The sequence below is a fragment of the Cnephaeus nilssonii genome (assembly GCF_951640355.1).
Source record: "Cnephaeus nilssonii genome assembly, chromosome: 20".
NCBI classification, from domain to species: domain Eukaryota; kingdom Metazoa; phylum Chordata; class Mammalia; order Chiroptera; family Vespertilionidae; genus Cnephaeus; species Cnephaeus nilssonii.
In genome coordinates this window covers 31,571,022-31,593,336 of record NC_137091.1, presented here as the reverse complement: position 1 = coordinate 31,593,336, position 22,315 = coordinate 31,571,022, and the positions used below count along the sequence as shown (strand labels likewise).

The following is a 22,315-nucleotide window of genomic DNA, read 5'->3' as shown; positions in this document are numbered from 1 at the left end:
AACATGGCCCTTATAATGGATATTATTCATCCTTAAAAAGGAAGGACATCCTGACACAGGCTACAACATGGATGAACCCTGCGGGCATTATGCTGACTGAATGAGCCAGAAATAAAAGGGCCCATACTGTCTGATCCCACTTATATGAGGGGCCGGGAGTGGTCATCCTCATAAGGACAGAAAGGTGAATGGTGGCTGCCGGGGACTGGGGAGAGACGGGAGAGTCAGCACTTAATGGCTGCAGAGTCTCAGTTTGGCAAGATGGAAAAGTTGTGGAGATGGATGGTGATTGTAGCACAGCCATGTGAATGTGCTCAATGCCACTGAATTTAACCCTAAATGTGGTTAAAATGTTAAATTGTGTTACGTTATTTTACCACAAAAAGGAAGGAAGGGGGGAAGGAAGGAAGGAAGGAAGGAAGGAAGGAAGGAAGGAAGGAAGGAAGGAAGGAAGGAAGGAAAGAAGGAAAAAGAGGGAGGGAGGGAGGGAGGGAGGGAAAGAGGAAGGGAGGGAGGAAGGAGGGAAAGTAGGAAGGGAAAGAGGGAGGGAAGAGGGAAAGAAGGAAGGGAAGGAGGGAGGGAAGGAGGGAAGAAGGGAGGAGGGTGGGAGGAAGGGAGGAGGGAGGGAAGGGAGGAAGGGAGAGAGGAAGGAAGAAAAGAAAGAAGGAAGGAAGGAAGGAAGGAAGGAAGGAAGGAAGGAAGGAAGGAAGGGAGGGAGGGAGGGAGGGAGGGAGGGAGGGAGGGAGGAAGGAAGGAAGGAAGGAAGGAAGGAAGGAAGGAAGGAAGGAAGGAAGGAAGGAAAAGGTCCAGTGCCCAGGTGAACAGCAGACCCATGAGGTAGGCAGGTGCTTCAGGGGAACCGGCCCTGGTCCTGTGGGACACTGAGGTAGTTAGTCTCTTCTCTGCATCTCTACTCCCCTCCTACACAGAGAAAGTCACGTCCTGCCGTGAACTGGAATCCACGTAGTATTTCTGTGCATGGGACATTTCATTCACAGGATACATGAGAAGTAGTGAAATGTCTGGGTCAAGAATGAAGCACAGGCTGAAAATATGTAGACTAGCGTTTAATTCGAATTGAGGGGCAGGCTTTGGGCAATCCAGAGACTCCCTGAAATTGTAGACACCACCTGAGTGTGTGAGCACATGTGCAGTTGTCTAGGGTGTTAGGTTCTCACAGTCTCTTGGACTAAAAGATGCTGAGGCCGGGAGATGCATGTCCTCCAGGACAGAATCCTGAACATCGTGTCTGTGACCATCGAGCTTTGGCAAACGGAGTGTTTTAAGTAACTATTTAACACGAGGAGTCAGTGTGCCTGGGCTCTTTTTTACACACGTATCTCATTCTAGTAAGGTCTGAGCATTTCTCCTTCCCCTAACTGTCCTTGTGACCTCCCGCTCTCATCAGACCAAGCTCTGAAATATGATGGGAAAGGAGAGGGTGCGGCCTATTTCAAGTTCAGAATGGAGAGAACACAGCATCTCCTAGGGAGGGGTAACGAGTGACGCTGCCATAGAGGATGGTGTTGGAGGCTGGACAGAGGCTGTTGGGTCAGTGGCCGGAGTGTGGTTGGCCCTGATTCCCAGGAGCAGGGCACACATGGCAGTTACATGGGTTTGGATCCTTCCAGCTGTTGGAATGACCGATGACATCAGAGGCTTCCGACCTTCCTGATTGGAAGGACCCAATTCCGTGGTGCTTGGCAACGGAGGTGGGCAACAGCATCTTCTCCAAGAATTTGAACAGATCAGCGTCTAGGTGTCCTGAAAGGGACGATTCGGGAGAAATCATGGCCAGTGGTGGCCCAAGTTTCCAGCGTGAGAAGCAGAGACCACAGCCTAGCTGCTCAGGGTGCCCCCAGGAGGTGAGAGTAGTAGAAGTCATCCCAGGACCATCAGGTGAGGAGACTGGGGGCAGAGGGATTTGACAGGGCTGACCACTAAGGAAGGGGGACCTGAGTGTGGTGTGTGTGAAAGAGAGATTCAGAAAGCCCGGGATTGGAGGAGAGCACAGGGGCTGGGGACAAGGAAATCCCCACGAAAGGACAGCCTGGGAAGCTAGGAAGGAGGCGAGGAGATGAGATCCAAGGGTGAGAGAAGGGAAGGGAGGAAACAGTGGAGGAATTATCTCTAACAAGGACGAGTTTTGAGGACAGAGATATAGAACAACGGCAAGATGAATAGAAAGATGGAAAGATGGCTGAGGAGAAGGCCAGTAGTCTATGAGACTGGAGAGAATGGAGGGGTTTGTGTTTGGGGGTTGGGGGGTAAATAGGGTGGAGTGGGGGAGGGGTTTATGTGACCAGTAGCTGAATTCCAGAGGCAAATGCTGTGTATTGTAGCCTGGTTCCTTTACGCAGGCCCCTGTGCAGAGGGCAGCGCCCTGCCTCAATCCGCTGGCCGGAATAGGAAGAGGGAGTGGCCCACAGAGGAGGGGACAGAGGAGGAGCCTGCCCCTGGGGCTCAGGACGTCTGGGCCGTGGAGACTCTGTGCGGGCTCAAGATGAAGTTGAAGAGGCAGGGGGTGTCTTTAGTGCGACCTGAGCACCATCAGGCCTTCACCAGGCTACTGGGTAGGAAGGGACCCTGGAGAGCACCCTCTAATCCTACTCTTTAAAAAGGACCTTCCTATAACTACTCTTTCCCAACAGAAAAGCATTCCCTGCCGGTGAGTGAGCTCCCTCTCCTAAGAGGGCTCCGTATCAATCACTCATCGAGGCACTTAGAGATAATGGAGGACTAGGCTACACCTGAAAGGGGTCTGCACTTGGGATCAGGCAGCTCAGTCTCAACTGCACCCTCTGCGACTTCTCAGCTCTGACTGGCCTTCTGAGTCTAAACACCTTCATCTGTGTAAGAGGGCACAATGAGGCCTCCTTCCCACCCTGATGGACTGTCCATTGACGATGGCCATGGCACTGGCAGGGGTACATTCATGCATGTTGTTGGATTATTTAAGCTCTGAATCTTGCAGATATGTGACTGACACCCCACCTGTCACTCAGTCGCCCCAAACTGGGTGAGTAAGGTTCAGGGGTCACCACTGCTTCTTTGCCCCAGGAACAATCTCCTCTATCCCTCCTCCTACTGGCCTCAGCCTTGGCCGCTATCCTGAAACTTCCCCAGGAGGGCCATGGTTCTGCTCTTGGCCCTGCAACGCTCCCATGGCAACCCTGTTGCTGTCCTCAAGCTAACATACACCCTCTTTCACAGAGGATCCTGTCATTAAAAGATTCCTGGCCTGGGACACAAATCTGAGGCTCTCGGACAAGGTAAGAGGTATTCCTGCTCTGCCTTCTATCCTGGGCAGGGGAGAGCCTTCTGAGCCCACAGTTGTCTCTCCAACCTGATGCCTTGTCACCCTTCCCTTCGGGGACCGAGGGGTCTCCTGCAGTGTGGACGGGCAGCCTGCCTCAGCCCTGGCTCCTCCGGGATCTTTCATGTTTGTTCTTTTTCCGTCAGTACCTCCTGTCTATGGTGGTAGCTTACTTCAGCCGCGTGGGCCTCTTCTCCTGGCAGTACCAGCGAATGCATTTCTTCCTGGCCCTGTGAGTATCTTGCTTATTCCCATCAGTCAGTATTCATACCCCGGGGAGATGGAGGGAGAGGGGTTGCATCTCTGACCTTTCACCTATTTTTTAACCTATTTGTAGTTTCCTTTGTGTGCAAACGGACAGATTGTAGTATAATGTTTTTTAATGCTATTCGTTGTTAAAGCCAACAGTGAAAAGACTGAGCAAAGCCAAAGAAAACACAAAAGCGTCATAAAGGATGGACACCACTTTGCTCCCAAGTAAATATACTTGGGGCTTGTCATTATTACCTCTGTCTCCTTCTCTCTCACCCCTATAACAATCCAAACGTCATGGTCTTCCTCCTCACTCCAGCTCTCACTCAGTAACACAGATCCAGCTGGGGTGGCTCAGTTGTTACGGGTGCTGTCCCCTACACCGAAAGGTACTGGGATCGATTCCCCGTCGGGGCACATACACAGGTTGCAGGTCCATAACAGGCCCTGGTCGGGCAAGTGAGGGAGGCATCCAATCGATGTGTCTCTCACATGGATATCTCGCTCTCTCCTTCCTTCCACTCTTCCTGAACATCAAATCCTCAGGTGAGAATTAACAATCAATCAATCAATCAATCAATAAAACAGGTCTCTTGTAAAATGCGCCCCAGGGATGTTTCTTACAAGTCTCCCTGAATATCCTTCCAAAACACAGGTCTAACCACTTCACCAACCACCCCACAATTTCATTTGCTAATTACCTTCTGATTCAAGGTCTGGGTTCTGAGCTTGAATTCAGCTCTTTATGATCTCTATCAAACTTGCTTACCACCCTATATCCCATTCTTTGCTTACTGCTCTCCCCAACACCCTTCCCTGTGTTCTTCTTATGTTGTATTTTCTGTCTAGGTATTTTTTTACATGTATGTATCTGGAAAAAAGACATATCCCTAAAATTGATTCAAACATCAGAATCTTCAGTTACTGTCTCTGACCCCACGATTTCTACACACCAATAGCACTTCAATTAAAATCCTGCTACAATGTGATATTTTGGATTACAATTATTTCTCATCTCTCCCCTTCTCCTTCCCCAATCCCATTAAACTAGGCACCTGTTGAGGAGGGCGCTCGTCAAAACATCTTAAAACACTCTGCACAATTTTATTTTGCAAATGTTCAAATTATATTGAGTCTCTAAGGTAATCAGTTTTCCACTTGACTGTGAGAAAAAGTGTTCATTCATTCATTCATTCATTCATTCATTCATTCTGTGCAACCTTGTATAGTCCATCTCATGTGCCAGGGAACGTGAGGATGGGAAGAGAATTTAAAAGTGCTGTTGAGTTAATGGGCCTGTTAGTCACTTGGTAGGAAAGTGATGAAGACGGACATGGACGGGTCGGCCCCTGCCCGCAGGAGCTGTGTGGGCACTGACACCATAGGAGGCAGGTGTGTGCACACACTACGGGTGAAGGGAAGGGCCGGCTTCCCTGCTGAATTTTATCTTCATCGTCAAGGTCTGAGAGGTGCCCTCAGGCCCCGCTCAGCTTCCTGGTGCCTGGGTGGCCCTCAGAGACACGGATCGGGCCCCCTAGGGCCTGTGTGAGGAGGACCCAGCCTGTGTGCTTTCCGGGAGGCTGACCACAGGCAGGGTCCTTCCTGCCCTGCTCCTGACAGGCAACCTAATGTCCGTCCTCAGCTACCTGGCCCTGGACATGGAAGAGGATTACCAGGCCCCTAAGGAGGCCATCTTGTCCTTCCTCTTTGGGAAGAACAACTGCCCCCTGCGCCCCTTGTTCCACAAACTGCGATTCCAGTTCTTCTGTGCCCTGGGCTGGAGGGCGAGGGTCACGCGAGAAGAGTGCGAAGAGGTAGGTGGGCTGTGGGATTAGGGAGAGGGGGCCAGATTGGAGAGACAGGGGACCGTGGGGGGCCGGTTTGGGGATTTGGGGATGACAAAGAATTGGAGGCTGGACCAGGGACGGGATGGGGTCCACCTGGAGAGTCATCATCTTCTCGGGGGCTGTTTGTCCTTCCAGATCCAGGCTTTTGATCCAGAGCTCTGGGTGTGGGGGCAAGATCGCACCCTCCTTTCCGAGACCACCGAGCCTAAGGTAGGTCTGAAGGAAGGCGGGTCTGTGTCCTCACAGGTACAGAGGGAAGGGTTTGTTGCCTCTTTAAGAAATCCCAGGAATCCAATGGCTGGACCCACGCTCATCGTCCCCCTCCCCATCACCTCTCCACACACTGAAGTGGACCCGCCAGGCACACAGCCAGGCACTGACTCAGCTCCCAGCCAGAGCTGACACACAGGCTCCTCAGTGGGATGTGTGGGGGCCAGACCTCCAGATTCGGTGGAATCATTTTAAACAGAGCAATTGGGTCCAAATAAGAGCTTTATTGAAATGTTGTGTTTTGTGAAAAGTAAGTTTCCAATTTTTTCCATATATTGTGGCTTTCTGTTGTTCACTCAATTGGGCCTTTTCATCCCTCAGGAATGCCAACTATAGGGACTTTCTGCAATGAAGTCAACAACAGGATATCAGGTGGAACAGTCTATATCCAAAGATCAATAGGTAAATCCTGACTAGCTATGTTTTCATCCAAGTTTACATGCAAACAAATCGCCTATGGCCAGGTCACCGTGTGTTCTTCATTTCCCCTGGCTCACAGTCTCTCCCCCTGCACCATTACACGTCTCCCCTCAAGTTTATGGCCAAGGAAGTTTGTCAGAATGAACTAAGGGTTGAGAAACACTGCCTCCGGCATGGCTTACTCTGATCAACACATGGGAGTGACAGATTTGGGCAGAGGATTAAGTTTTGGTTAAAATCTTGTGACCTAGCTTAGTCCATTCTGGCCGCTATAGCAAAATACCACAGCCGGGTGGCTGATCAACAACAGACATTTAGACATTTACTTCTCACAGCTCTGGAGGCTGGAAGGCTGAGGTCAGGTGCTGGCACGGTGGGGTTCTGGAGAGGACCGTCTTCTGTGCTGCAGACGCCAACATGTCGCCATGTCCTTCCACAGGGGAAGGGGCGAGGCATCTCTCTGGGGTCTCTGCTAAGGGCAGACAATAAGCTCATTCTTAGGGACCCCACACAATGACCTAACCACCTCCCAAAGGCCCCCACCTCCTATTACCATCACCTCAGGGGTGATGAATTTGGGGGACACAAACACTCACACCATAGCACTAGCCTCGTTCAGACTCGGTATGATGGTTAAACATCAGGATCCAGGGTTCGGAGCAGGGATGGGGCACCTGGGCTCATGGTCTGTGCTGCTGACATGTCAGTGATGTTTGCAGTGTGGCTGGGAGTTCAGATGTGAAGGAGCACAAAAGGACCAAGGTGTGAGTGAGCGAGAGCAGCTCTCTCCCTAAGTGTGCTGCCCCCGAACAGGGTCACCTAGAGTCCTGGCTATACAGCAGGTCGCTGGGTATATTAAGAAATGTTTGGACTCAGGGTCTTCAACGTCGAAACAGTGGTTCCGGAGTGGGGTTGAGAAAGGGGCACTGGAGATAAAATGGGGTCTATAGGTCAGTCTAAACTCCGTTAGACTCGCCTGAGGATTTAATCATCTTTACATGTGGAGAGCTGCCTGTTTGGAATGTGACATCCTGTCTCTTCCTCTTACCTCCAGATCGCTGAGCCCACAACGATCACCGGCAAGCTCAATAGCTATGTCTGTCTGTCCCTAGGAGCACTTCGAGGAGTCTGTAGGAGGGTAATAAGGAAGTAGGGTTTTTTCAGATTCCATCCCTTCCTGAGGCTCCATCCCACATGTCACATTGCTTAACTCAGATCTCCCCTGAGGCAGAAGCTGGAGGTCCTGTTTTTTCTACACCTAAGTGCAACAGTGCAGAGCCATCTGAAGGTGGGAAATACTTGAAAAGTATAAAATTAGAGCCCTAAGTGTGTGATAGCTGAATGTATGCCATACATTCTATTGGTTTATTTTGAAAATGTTGCCCATAGGATTGTTATATTTATTCTCATACTATATAATGAACAGCAGAATGTCTGGCCGCTATGACATGCAATGACCACCAGGGGGCAGATGCTCAATGCAGGAGCTGCCCCCTGTTAGTCAGTGAGCTCCCACAGCGGGGGAGGGGGGGGGGCACTGCTCAGCCAGAAGCCGGGCAAGCGCAGCGGCAGTGGCAGGAGCAGGCCTGTGGGGAGCAGGCCTAAACCAGCAGGCAGACATCCCCCAAGGGGTCCTGGACTGCCAGAGGGAACAGACCGGGCTGAGGGACTCCCCCCTCACCCAGTGCACAAGGACAATAAGGAAGTAGGGTTTCATATTTATGTATTTATGTTAAGTAGTTTTGAATAGTTTTCTAATGTTATAGCTGGAATACATATGTAAATACTGTCTAATTTTGTTTCCATACTCAGAGAGGTTTTTGTGGTTTTATCTATTATATTTATATAACATTAATTATAGCTAGTTGAGCAGTTCCTCTGTATTCTTGTAAATGTAATTTTTATTTATTTATTTTTTGGTCTATATTATTGAATTGTGAGAATTCAAGTATAATTTTTTACCTTGCCTTCGTGACATGTGTGTATGTTATTTTAGATCATTAAAGAGCACAGGGCTATGCATCTCTTGAAAAAATATAATAAAGATGAATTCTCACCTCTGTGATATGTGTGGTAGTGTCAATTTGATTCTCCTCTTCACTGTCAAATGATAATGTAGCTAAATGGGGTTGTGATTATTCAAACAACTTTCTTAACTCTGAAAAATAATCCTGAATTGTTTTCCACATATTAGAAAAAAATAATAGAAGTTGAGGCAGATCCTAAGCTAGAGTCTGAGAGCGGAAAGAAGGGGACAATATTGAGGTAGAAGAATGGGGAAGAGCAGAGAGAAGGAAGAAAGCATCCCGGGTACCCAGACAATGACCAGAAATTCCAAGTCAAGGACAGGTGACTCCACCAGACAAGCTTTCCTGGAAATGGGCTGTGACAAGGGACCCCTGAGCACAAGAGAACACACAGTGTTCACTCTTTTACCCCTAATGGGAGTCCTTTTCACAACCTCCAATAACAGTATCAGGTGGTAGAAGGAACACGTAGAGCCTGTGGTGAAGCAGGAACCCTGGAAAAGAAATGAGGGCATTGCCCTAATCTAGTTTGGCTCAGTGGATAGAGCGTCAGCCTGTGGACTGAAGGGTCCCAGGTTCGATTCCGGTCAAGGGCTTGTGCCTGGCTGCGGGCATGTGCCTGGTTGCAGGCTCGTTCACCATAGGGGGCATGCAGGAGGTAGCCAATCAATGATTCTCACATCATTGCTATTTCTGTCTCTCCCTCCCCCTTCCTCTCTGAATCAATAAAAAAAAAAAAGAAAAGAAAAGAGAGTACTGGGGAAATTTCTGGGGCAAGTTCACGCTGTTAAGGGAGATGGGCCTGGAGAAGGAGGAACTACTGCCATGAACAGTGGATTGTGGAGGAAAGCTTCCTGGGAGATGGGATGGTCAGAGAATGCTGGGCGGTCCCACACACCAAGTTTCTGGGTCCTCAGCCTGTGGCCTCCCTCACAGCACTCAGATGTGCTTCACTCATCAGAGAAGCTCACCTGAGCTTTCAGGACCTGGGTTCTCCTTGGGGTTTCAATATGTAGGCACGATCCTGTCAATCACTGGCCCGGAGTTTGAACTCGGTCTCCAGCGCCCTCTCCTCCCCAGAGATCGGGCCTAATCCCTGACCTGCAAGCACAGGGTTGGTCTTTCTGGCCTGACTGGCCCACGCCCTGAGGCCCCTCCTCAGCATAAGCCCAGGTGTGCTCCACGGGGCCCAGCGGGGTGCGCACACACCCCTGTCACTCAGGACACTCCGAGGACTGAAGGGCTTCCTCCAGGGACCCAGGGACAAGGACCAGCCAAAGTGTTCATGACACGACACCCTGAGCATGGCCGGTGGTCAGGGCAGGGAAACAGGTGTGGCTGCAGGAACAGTTCAGGCCAGCGCTGTGGCAGCGGAGACGGGGGACGCTGATGACGTGAGGAGTGAAACAAGGGGGCGCTCACAGGCCTCTGGAGCTCGGGAGATGCATCAATTCGGGACATGGGGCAGCTAATGACGTGGGAGCCACTGAGTGAGGAGAAGCCAAGGAGGAAGCGTGTCTGTGTGTTGGGGGTGGGTTTCTCTTTCCCAACAAGGGGGACGGGAGGCATCCCGGGCGAACAGTCCATGAGGTTATGGCGGAACTCTCTACACTAATTATTTTAGTTAAATGTTTCACATGTAAGTGAGCAGGACACACCTCGTTCTTTCCCTCATTTGTCAATTTCCTGTGGTCGCTGATTCTAAGCCGTAAGCTCCCAAGGTAAGGAAAGGGTCAGGGCGAGGGCGCACCTCGTGCAGCGGCGGAGGTACAGACATTCCTTTAAATTAAGGGGAGACTGGAGTCCCGTGTCCGGGTGGCGAGTCTTCTCCACACGGTGTCTGGGCAAAAGGAATATGGGAGTTCTGTGTACAATGCGTGTAACTGCTCTGTAAATTGAAAGTTTTTTTCAAAATAAAATGTTGAATGAAAAAGAATGCTATCGGCACTGGCTGGTTTGGCTCAGTGGATAGAGTTTGGGCTGATGGATTGAAAGGTCCTGGGTTCGATTCTAGTCAAGGACACATACCCAGGTTGCGCGCTCAATCCCCAGTAGGGGCAAACAGCAGGTAGCTGATCAATGATTCTCTCATCATTGATGTCTCTCTCTCTCTCTCTCTCTCTCTCTCTCTCTCTCTCTCTCTCTCTCTCCTTCTCCCTTCCTCTCTGAAGTCAATAAAGATTTTTTTTTAAAGAAAAGAAACGAATCAGAACTGCAGATACTTAGGGATTTTAGGTTCATTACAAAGGACAAGGGAACAAGCCACAGGGTGAATCTTAACAGACTCTTCAGAGCAGGAACTGCCCAGACAGCTTTGTGATCACAGAACCAGAACTGCTTGCCCGTTTCACCCGCCAGCATCAGGCCGAGGGTGACAATGCTCTGGGGCCATCGCAGTCCCCACTCTCTCAGAGCGAGGTTTCCTGCAGACAGCGCCGCTCGCTCCCCTGCCGTGGGGGAGGGAGCACAGGGCTCCTGCCTTTCAGAGGACTGGCCTTCCCTGACTGGCGAGGAAAGAGGCGCTGGAGTTCCATTCGTGAAAACAGGAGAGTATCCGCAGAGGATTGTAAACGGCAAAGACCTGAGCACACAGGCTCCGTGTCGGAGATCTCACAGGCATCTCTGGGGACCAGACCACAAAGACAGCGGGAACCTGCTGGGCCCCAGCCAAGTCCGAGGATGCCCAGCCCAGCAAGAGTCCTCCTGCCCATCGCGGGGAAGGGGGGAGGTGGAGAAAGACACGCTCACACATGCAAAGCCTCAGAGTCAGCAGTCGGCACAGCACCCGCGTGGCCTGTCCAAAGACAGTGACTAACGTGGCCGCCAGAGCCAGGAAGGGGACACTAAGAACCCAGAGAAATGAAAGGAACTCCCCACCTCCCCACCACGAGAGACGCGATACCCCAGGACTCCCTGAAGAGGGTGCTCCTGAACCAGGAATCCCACCCACAAAAGCGTGCTCATTTTGAGAAATTGAAAGTATTGGTACTCCATTTCTCAAAACGCAAATGCTACAGAATGACATGATAATCCTGGAAAATAAACTAAAGTGTCAAATAAACGTGGAAGAAAATGTTTACTAACATGACCCAAACTGGAAAAATTTATAAACATTTAAGACTAAGTTATAAGTCAGCGCGAAAAGCAAAAGAAAGCAAGCCAGTGGCTCAGTTGAAGTGTCATCCCGAATACCAAGAGGTTGTGGGTTCGATTCCCAGTCAGGGCACATACCTTGTTTGCAAGTTTGATGTCCGGTCCATCCCCTAGAGCAGCGGTCAGCAAACCATGGCTCGCGAGCCACATGCGGCTCTTTGGCCCCTTGAGTGTTCTAACGCCACTTCTTCAAAATAGACTTGCCCAGGCCGAAAATCGACTTCTGCGCATGGGCCATGAAGTTTCAATCGCACTGTACATGCGCGCCCGCAAGTGATATTTTGTGGAAGAGCCACACTCAAGGGGCCAAAGAGCCGCATGTGGCTCGAGAGCCATGGTTTGCCGACCACTGCCCTAGAGTACAGGAGGCCGCCGATTGCTGTTTCTCCCTCACGTCAATGTCTCTCTCTCTCTCTCTCTCTCTCTCTCTCTCTCTCTCTCTCTCCTCTCTCTCTCTCTCTCCCTCCATCTGTAAAAATCAATTTAAAAACCACACACATATCCTTGGGTGATTTAGAAAAAAAATCAGTCCTGAGAGATTAGAATCTAGTGGAAGAGAGATATAGCACATGGATAATTAAAATGCAATAAGTTTGCCGAAACCGGTTTGGCTCAGTGGATAGAGCATCGGCTTTCGGACTCAAGGGTCCCAGGTTCGATTCCGGTCAAGGGCATGTACCTTGGTTTTGGGCACATCCCCAGTAGGGGGTGTGCAAGAGGCAGCTGATCAATGTTTCTCTCTCATGGATGTTTCTAACTCTCTATCCCTCTCTCTTTCTCTCTGTAAAAAATCAATAAAATATATTTAAAATGCAATAAGTTTGTAGAGTATTCTCATGACCACTGGAGGAAAAGCTATTAATGGGAACATATTGACTTAGAAATCATATAACATGAATATATTATTCCTGGCATGTCTTTGAAATACTGGGCAAACCAATTCTCCAGTTTCTTTCTCTTTTTAAAAAAATATATTTTTATTGATTTCAGAAAGGAAAGGAGAGGGAGAGAGTGATAGAAACATCAATGATGAGAGAGAATCACTGATTGGCTGCTTCCTGCACACCCCCCACTGGGGATCAACCTGGGCATGTGCCCTTAACTGGAATCCAACCCTGGACCCTTCAGTCCATAGGCCGACACTTGATCCACTGAGCCAAACCAGCTAGGGCCCAGTTCAGTTTCCGAGTGCCTCTTACAACATTCCAGGCTTCAGATTCTGATGTAGAAGTCTTTGTTGATTTCTCATGTTTTATATTAATTATGTCACTCTCTAATATGGCCAAGAATAGGAGGATGTGGTTAGCTCTGTACCAATAATGTAGGTTTCAGAACTATACTAGTAATTCGTGAAATATTAACACCTGGTCTCCTCCAGGTGGCCTGAGATCAGAACCGCAGGGATGAACAGTGAGAGAAACTCCCTTCTGGAGAATTCCGTTTTAGTGGGTGCAATCTATTTTCACAGCGAGGCGGCTAGAACGTATGGGGCTACTCAGTGCAAGAACACTAAGCACACTAGTAAGTTGTTGACTATGAGATGATTGGGCTGGTCCCTGGGTCTGGCAGAATTAAAGAGCCAGATGTTCAAATAGATATTATAAGGATTTAAAAAATTGACTTAACTTTAGAATCATCATCTTCAACAATTTATCAAGGAGTTTTTTGTTAAAACAACAAACTTCAGATTAGGGGCAGATTTGCATTGTTTTGCATACTGTGTATTCTCTAGTTTGGTGTCTCTGACCCTTGCAGGAAGGAGCCCTGATTTTGGACTGTGTTTGGGTGGGCTTAACCAGGACAGATGTGAGCCTGCAGGCTCATATGGGTGACCTGCAAGGTCTGTGGCTTCATTTCAACCTGTTCCCTGATTCACTGTGGGCCCTGTGATGTTAAAGTTGGTTCCTAGTTTGCAGTTAGCATATCCAGCATGGTTTCTGTCTTTTGTTTCATTTTCGGTACTATTGTCTAGGTTTTGGTGTTCCCGTCTCCCCAGTTTTTGCATCTGATGGTTTACAAAATGTCTTTGATCTTCCTGTGATGCCTCTGAGATCTGGAGATAAAGAAGAGAGGGAAAGATCAAGAATAAATGAGGCCCACCTTGGCCAGGCAGGTGAGTTGGTTAGAGCGTCATTCTGATAGGCCAAAGTTTTGGGCTTGATCCCTGGACAGGACACATACAGAGTCAGCCAATGAACGTATGAATGGGTGGAGCAGCAAGTCTCTCTCTCTCTCTCTCAAATTAAAAAAATTAAAAATTAAAAAAAGAAAGAATGAAAGCGGCCCTGTCCATGTGAGCTAAGCAGATGAGTGAGGCTTTCACACAGATCTTTGCTTAATATCAGTCAGCAGGAAATTCCCCCAGATGCTTAGTTGTGTGGGTGACAGGAGACTATGGGTGACTTTGGGGTTTCCTTCATTATTCTTGTCTGTATTTTCCAAATTTTAAAAATCAGTCTATATTAATTACACACTGAAAGACACCATTGTAAAAATGAAGCAATGCTACATTTCAAGTGATGTTAGGTTATTTGGACCACTCCTCCCATTCAAAATAACTAAAAGAATGTTGAACAAATGTTGAAAGAGTCTTCTTAAAGACATCAGAGAGCTAACAAGGGGTAAAGAATAACCAAATCAGAACCTAAAAGACAGTAGAAACAGAAATTGGGTAGAAACTGGGCTCTGAGATGGCTTTTGCTTCGGGGCATGAGCACATGTTGCCACATTTGACTTCAGTTCTGACAGTCTTAAAGGGCGCATGCAGGAGGCAACCAATCAGTGTGTTTCTCTCACATCAATATTTCTCTCTGTCTTTCCCTCTCTCTTCCACTCTCCCTAAAAAATCAATGGAAAAATATCCTCGGGTGAGGATTAACAACAACTAACTAACTAAATATGTCTTAGTGAAATTGTAGGATAATAAAGATAAAGATAAGGTCGTAAAAACAGAAAAAATTACCTTTTAGAAAGATCTTTAGAAAATCTTCAACTATATGGAAACTAAATAACACACTTCTAAGTAACCCAGGGGTCTAAGAAGAAATCAAAAGAGGAAGTGTCCTGAACTGAATGAAAATCAAAATGTGACATATTAAAAATTGGGGGGTGCAGCTGAAGCAGTATTTAAAGGGAAATTGAGAGCACTAAACTCTTAGATACCTTAAATTAATGCATTAAATTAGAAATAAATAACAAAAATATCTCAAAATAGTTGGACATAAGGCAGTATTCTTTAATCGCAAAGAGGAGAGAATTTTGCTCTTAGCCACACTGGAGCAATGAGACTGAACTTATCCTTTCCCTCAGACAACTAGAAAACTGGACAAAACGTACGAAACTGATTTTTATTTCATTCCCTTCCTTTGACTTCACTGTCTCCCTTCTTTTTCCTTTCTTTTTCACCCTTTCCCACCTCCCTCCTTCTATTCTTCCTTCCTTATTCCTTGCTTCATTTCACAATGCTTTTGAGGAACATCATGTTTTTCTTATTAGAACAAAACCTTGAAGCTGGTGGCTGCTCTTCTGTTTTGTATCCCAGGTGACCTAGTACCGTGTCCACACGTTGTAGTATCCAGTTAATGAAATGATTGTCAGCCAGTTCAAATCATGACCTCATTTTGCAGCACATAAAATCTCTTAAATTTGCATTTTGCTTTTAATTTTTCTAAGCTTTCTTATATTTTCACTTGAGTCTCCCAAGAAGTCTGTGTAGTAGGTAGGCAGATTTATTATTCTTACCCTCTGTATGGGAAATGTGCAAAGAACCACCTCACCTATACCACACTTGAGAGAACTCTCCAATTACTCTGAATACTGGTGGTGATGGTAATTTAGAAGTTGGGTCCATTATTTTTTTTTTTCTCTCTCTTCCGGATTTCAACTTGAAGACAGCAGAGGGCGTCTGACTCCACCAAAGTACACTTGATAGTTGATATATTACTAGATTTAAGATAATCCATTAAGGTTTCAAAAATATGAATTTCACTAAAATAAGTCCCTGTACTTAATCTTTTTACTATTTTAGGATTCTGATCTCATTTCATATGTTCTATTCTCTTTCTTTCTCAGTAATGAGAATTTCAACCTTATCCGTAAATCACTATGACACATAATCCAAGAGCCTTCCAATTCAGCTTTAAGATTTTTTGGATAATAAAAGTATTAAGCACTGCATCTACCGGATCTTTCTAAATCTTTAATAGGGAATGTGGTCCCCTTTTGCAGCCCTTAAGAGGGGACTGCTGTAACGTACTGCAGACAGATGTGCTGTGACTGAAGGGCCATCTTGCTTCAAGTGCATTGCCTCAAGGTTACTTAATATTCTTAGAAAAGCATAAAAGGATTAGGCATGTTCTTAAAGTCATACTGCACTAGAGGGAAAGTAATGATTTCCACACGGCAATAGTGAGGATATGGCCTTTTGTAGCCCATTGTAAAAAATGATTATGTCTGAGACTCACGATCCAGGTTTCTGTGAAGTTCTGCAGCAGCATTTTGATCAGCTTCCAAATGTTTTTATTTTTCTATCATCACAGGTCTCCTTTTATTCTCTAACAGGCAGTGCTGGAGATAGTGGCAGCCAGAATCCTATTCTACCTTTTCTTCTCATAATTTCCCCAAATTTTATTTTCTTATTAAATAACTAGGTTTCTGGACAAGGCTTGGAGTTGTTTGGAAAAGCATTCCTCCTTGACTGATCAGGGATTAGCAAATTAATTAGATCTACAGTACTTTTTCTTTTTAAGAAAGTAGATCACTTCCTGGTTTATACTTTCCCTTTGCCAAATGTTTGCTTGTGATTTTCCTTAATTTGTCCAATTTCTTTGATTAGTAATGATAAGCATGATCATGCTGCTCTGTCCAAACCATAGCATTCCATGTCCTACAAGTGGTTATTACATTACTAGAGGCCTGGTGCACAAATGTGTGCACCAGTGGGGTCCCTCAGCCTGTCCTGTGGGATCAGGCCGAAACCGGCTCTCTGACATCCCCCGAGGGGTCCCGGATTGTGAGAGGGCACAGGCCAGGCCAAGGGACCCCACCGGTGCACAATCAGGGCCGGGGATGGGATGCGGGAGGTTGGCCAGCTGGGGAGGGCTCCAGGGCATGTCGGGCTCATCTTGCTCAGGCCCCAGCAGCAAGCTAACCTACTGAGCGTCTGTCCCCTGGTGGTCAGTGCATGTCATAGCGACCAATCAACTGCCCCCTGGTGGTCAGTGCACGTCATAGCGAGCAGTTGAGTGGCCTTAGCATATCATTAGCATATTACACTTTGGTTGAACGGCAGACTGGACAACCAGACACTTAGCATATAAGGCTTTTATTATATAGGCTTTGAGTAAAATACTAAAGTTGCCTAGGGGGTAGTTCTAGTTCCTCAGGCTTGATAAACTTAACTACCCTTGGAGGGGAGGTGTGATGAGTCCTGCTCTACCAATGAAGAAACAAGTCCTCTAATACAGGACATTTGAGGAAAGTCATCTAGAAAGTGGAATGGCAGGGTTGTATTTTTCTTTCTTTTAAAATATATTTTTATTGATTTCAGAGAGGGAGGGAGGGAGAGAGAGAAAGAGAGAGAGAGAGAGAGAGAGAGAGAGAGATCAATGATGAGAGAGAATCATTGATTGGCTGCCTCCTGCAAGCCCCCTACTGGGGATGGCAACCCTGGCATGTGCCCTGACCTGATCAGGAATCGAACCTGGGACTCTTCAGTCTGCAGCCCAACGCTGTATCCACTAAGTCAAACCGACTAGGGCAGGGTTGTATTTTTTTTTTTAAATATATTTTATTGATTTTTTACAGAGAGGAAGGGAGAGGGATAGATAGTCAGAAACATCGATGGGAGAGAAACATCAATCAGCCGCCTCCTGCACACCCCCTACTGGGAATGTGCCCGCAACCAAGGTACATGCCCTTGACTGGAATCGAACCTGGGACCTTTCAGTCTGCAGGCTGATGCTCTATCCACTGAGCCAAACCAGTTAGGGCCAGGGTTGTATTTTTATTGATGAGCAAAATACCCTCAGCACCTAACAGTACAGGGGCGATTTGTTTGGGAAAAAGTATTGTCTTCACTTAGGGTCTGTAAATTCTTGTAAGTGCATGCACAGTCTTCTGGGGTTGAAGCCACAACAATCATCTCATTTCCAAAAGGGTCCCAGGTAGAAGAAATGTCGCTTCCTGACAAGTCACCAATTGGGTCATTCTAAACAGGGCTAAGCAATTTGCCCAGATGGAGTAAACTTCGAAGCCAGCCTTCAAGGCCAGTCTGGGTCGCACCGAAAACGACAACTGCGGCGACCCGCAGGCAGTGAAGGACGCAGAGCTGAAGGCACCCGGCGCAGCTCGGTACTTCGGGGACGGAGCCAGTCCTGCAAGAGGCCCTCCTGCTCATTTCCAGAGATTGTGGTGAAGTAAAGCCCCGGAGCCCCAGCCCGCATTCCCGGAAGTGACGCACTTCCGCGCGCCGGCTCACGAAACGTACTTCCGGCGCGCCGCGCGCCGCGCGCTGCCTGCTACCAGCCTTGGCGTCCCGTGGCCGCCTCGGACCGGCACGATGGGCAAGAAGGGCAAGAAAGAGAAGAAGGGCCGCGGGGCGGAGAAGACGGCCGCCAAAATGGAGAAGAAGGTGTCCAAGCGCTCACGGAAGGAGGAGGTGAGCGGGGCCGGCGGGACGGGCCCTCGTGCGCGCTGCTCCTCCGCGCTGGCTGCCTTGCTCTCGTCCGCTGGCTTCCTCCGCCCTGTGTCGCTGGCGTTGCCGGGTTTCCCTCGGCTGGGAGCTGGAGGGGCGGCTTGTTAGTGTGGGAGGATCCGGCGGCGCGCCTCTGCCTGGGGCGTGATGGGGCGGGGGGAGGCAAAGGCTTAACTTCTGAGCCTCACGCCTCGTCTTTAAAAAAGTAATTCTCACAGCAACCCTGAGCAATGAGCGTCCGCGGAGTAAGTGAAACTCGGGCATTCCGTACCGGTTGACGGCAACCACCACTCTCTTCTTTCTCAGTCCCTCTTCCCCTCTCACTTTCTCTGCTTTCCCTCCTTCTCTCTCACTTTCACTTCTCTCAGCAGGGGTTTGCAAATGGAACAGGGCTGAACTCAGAGTTGAGCGTTCTGCTTTCTGTTGACTGTGGTTCTCCGGCTCCCTAGCCTGGGGCAACTTATAATGGTTCATGAGTGTTGGCTGTGGGCCAGGCACTGTGCTCTCTGGGTTTTAATCCTCACAACCGAATGAATTAGGTAGCTTTGGCACCCCCATCTGACAGGAAATCAGAATGCACCGCTCTGGGTCACACAGCTGTGAAGTGGCCAGAGGGAGTCTGAAATGGGTCTCCAGAAGGCAGAGCCTGTGCTCTTAATGAGTAGCTCTCAACCAGACACACCGGTGGAGATGCCTGTCCTCATTGCATAATGGTGGGCGATAGTGCCAGTTTGCACCAAAACTCATAAAGCAGCTCTCCCTCCACACCTGCTGCTCCTCATTCCAGCCACTCCTTCCTCCCACCTTATCCGCTTTAAGGAAGATAATTTCTGAGGTGAATGACACTAGATCAGGAGCTCTGAACTAATTGTGACTCCAATAGTCCCTTCTCCTTTCAGGTCTTTCTGTAAAATTCCAGTCATTCAGTAATTTGCCTTGAGTACCTAATGCAGCATGTTTGGCATTAGGGACATGTTGGTCAACAGGACAGCCGTTAGGTAAACTAACTACCCACATAGAAGTAGCAGGATAATGGATACTTCCATAGACTGCTGAGAGGGTGAAAATTGGCAGAGCCACTATGGACCTACTTTGTCAATATCTAGACAAGGGGAAGCTACAGCCTAGTAATTACACACTCAAAGGTTTCCCTTGGAAAAACTTCCCCCAACTACACAAACACAGGAATGGCCATAGTGGTATCTATAATAATAAAAGTGTAATATGCTAATTAGACTGGACAGCCGAATGACCTTCCAGACATCATTCCAAACATCCTTTCGGATGAGGTGGCAGTGGTGGGGCTGAGGCAGAGTCAGTTAGGGGCAATCAGGCAGGCAGGTGAGCATTTAGGGGCATCAGGCAGGCAGGCATAGGAGGCTAGGGCTGATCAGGCAGGCGAGCAGTTAGGGGTGATCAGGCAGGCAGGCAGGCAGGCGAGTGGTTAGGGGTGATCAGGCAGGCGAGTGGTTAGGAGCCAGCGGTCCTGGATTGCGAAAGGGATATCTAACTGCCAGTTTAGGCCCAATCCTGCAGATCCCTGACATGTTCAGAGCCAAGTCATTTTCTATGTTGAAATGTCCTCAGCAAAGATCCCTGCGGGATCATATTGTATGGCAGTTGGACATCTTCCAAGGGGTCCTGGATTGCGAGATAGTGCAGGCCAGGCTGAGGGGACCCCCCCCCCCCCATGCACAAATTTCGTGCACTGGGCCTCTAGTTGTTTATATAAACAAAAAAATGGATTGACCCAGATGTTCATTCAACAGGCTGGGTAGAGAAGATGTGATGGTGTGCTATGTCTGCCACAATGAAAGTGAGTGGATTCAGTGTATCAAACTATTTAGCAAAAGAGCAAGTTGCAAGAGAATATACATATGATAACACTTAGGTGGGGTTGAAAAATGAAAACAACATAGCAAATCCTCACTTAACATTGTCCATAGATTCTGTGTGTATGTGAAAGACATACAGGCATACCTTGTTTTATTGTATGTTATTGCACTTCACAGATGTTGCGTTTTTACAAATTAAAGGTAAGACCCTCCACCTGCAAAAAGATTACGACTTTCTTTGTTGCAATAGCAGTGGTTCTCAACCTTTCTAATGCTGCAACCCTTTAATACAGTTCCTCATGTTGTGGTGACCCCCAACCATAAAATTATTTTCATTGCTACTTCATAACTGTAATTTTGCTACTGTTATGAATCGTAATGTAAATATCTGTGTTTTCCGATGGTCTTAGGCGACCCTGCTAGCATTCACATTTCCTTTCTAATGTCGAGACGCACAGGTTGAGAACCGCTGCTGTAGAGCCTAAGACCATCGGAGAACACAGGTATTTACATTACGATTCATAACAGTAGCAAAATTACAGTTTTGAAGTAGCAACGAAAATAATTTTATGGTTGAGGGTCACCACAACATGAGGAACTGTATTAAAAGGTCGCGGCATTAGAAAGGTTGAGAACCACTGCTTTATTGTGTGGCCTGAAACTGAACCCGCAATATCTCTAAAGTATGGCTGTATACAGAAACCAGCTTTACTCTGTGCTAATTGGTATAAACAAGAATTAAATTCCTATGGCATCTCATCAACGTTATCATGAAATGATGTTATTCGAGGACCTGCTGTATATATATCTTAGGGATACATAACGTATAATAAAAGTGTAAAGAAATGCTAGAGAGTAATGAGTACCCAGTTCCATATAGTGGTTATTTTGGGGAGGTGAAGGTGGTAGGTACACTGGGGGTAGTGCTGGTGCCGGTTTAGGCCAAGGGAATGATTAAAGGGACTGAGAGCAAGCCAGTGAAGCTTGGAGTGAAAGGTGGTGTGGGAAATGAGGCTGGAGAAGAAGGAAGAAGGGTCTGCAAGTGTCTGTAGATGCAGGAAGGACATCTAACCTGCCTTCAGTGTGAAATGTGGAACCATGGAAATGTGGGTGCATGTATTTGGGGGGTGGATAGGAAGGAAGGCAGGGACATATCCCAGGTCTCAGCATGAGCAAAGTGGGGGAGTGAGCTTCCAAGAAGAGAATAAGAATAGAAGGGGACTTTCCTTATGACACAAAGGTCATGCATCACCTTTCAGGGTCTGGGGGGAGGTTTATACAGGGAACGAGGCACTGCACTGGGGGTAGGAAGATCAGGTTCCAGTGCCACCCAGCTGGACAGATAAATCTTAAATCCTGTCTGCAGATGTGAAATAGAGGCCCTCTTACACAGAGTGGCTGCAGCCCATAGTTGCCAAGCCCGCAGATGTAGGCTCTGGTTTAAGCTGACTGACAAGTCTTGCTTGCTTGGAGCTCTTACTGTTTTGGTGGGAGGGAAATGGAAACAGAAAATTAAAAATAAATGAGCAAGAATTCTTATATCAGACACTGCTGTGCAGACAGCAAAGCAGGCTGGTGGGTGCTCAGGGTAGGGTTTCTGAGAGGTGGTTGAAGATGGCGGTGTGAACTCTGGGTGGGCTTGTCTAAGTGGCAGGCCCTTCGTGGGGAGTGTGAGGGTTTGGAATTAGGTGATACGTTCAGGCATCCACATTTCCAAGAAAACTACCTGTAAGTCTATGGACAGTGGGAAAGCTGACCCAGGCCTCTGACCCCATAGTAGGGTTTAAGAAAACGTCTTACATGTGATTGCTTATCTGCCTTTAGGAAGACCTTGAAGCTCTCATAGCCCATTTCCAGACACTAGATGCCAAAAAGACTCAGATTGTGGAGACGCCCTGCTCTCCACCTTCACCAAGGTAAGTGAGCAAGACTCTTCATTATAGCTTCTGAGAGTTTTCTTGTATAAATTGGAAAACCACTTTATATAGGCAGCATGTTATCATAAACAACCAGGTACTTGAGACATTTTCATCATTAAAACCTGTTCTGATTAGCTCTCATAATACTGGACATTTTTTCACTTCTTCTGAAAAATGGCATGAGGCTCTTCAGCTCTCGTCATGCAGAAATATGGGGCAATTGAGGTCTCAGCCTGCTTACCTGGGAAATTGTGCCAGGTTTGAAAGCTCCCCAGCTGGTAACAATTTGTGGACTGAAGTGTTGTCCTAATGAGCTTTTCTTTGGTTCTTAAGATATTCTGAAATTTCCTATCATGGGTGGAAAATTTAAAATCACAAAAGCTTTTAGCTATGTTCATTTATATTGCTTTTAAATTCTAGTGAAAAATGTGATTATTAAATATAAATTGTGTATAAGCCATTTTAAATGAATTTGTAAATTATGTGAAAATTTCAAAATTTTTTGTAGGATTTCAAACACTTGTGGGAGGAGCGGAAATGAGCAGGCTTTGGTTTTCATCTGACTTCTTACTCCTCTGCGTC

The 22,315-nt window shown here is 47.5% G+C and overlaps 2 protein-coding genes across 2 annotated transcripts in view; both read left to right on the top strand.

The window, feature by feature from the left end:
• Nucleotides 1-1,790: 1,790 nt before the first annotated feature.
• Nucleotides 1,791-7,258, top strand: LOC307092483 (speedy protein E4-like; the record flags this gene model as incomplete). The annotated part of the gene is made up of 7 exons (XM_079759763.1): nt 1,791-1,899; nt 2,361-2,573; nt 3,214-3,272; nt 3,463-3,548; nt 5,211-5,382; nt 5,551-5,625; nt 7,160-7,258. 7 exons carry the CDS (start codon nt 1,791-1,793, stop codon nt 7,256-7,258), a joined length of 813 nt encoding a protein of 270 aa, XP_079615889.1.
• A 10,526-nt stretch (nt 7,259-17,784) lies between these two features.
• Nucleotides 17,785-22,315, top strand: part of KLHDC4 (kelch domain containing 4) — a 56,736-nt gene continuing 52,205 nt past the window's right edge. The window contains exons 1-2 of the mRNA XM_079759622.1: nt 17,785-17,943; nt 21,639-21,730. Of these exons, the coding sequence (XP_079615748.1) occupies nt 17,845-17,943; nt 21,639-21,730 (191 nt within the window). The 5' untranslated portion in view covers nt 17,785-17,844. The remainder of the gene's footprint in view (nt 17,944-21,638; nt 21,731-22,315) is intronic.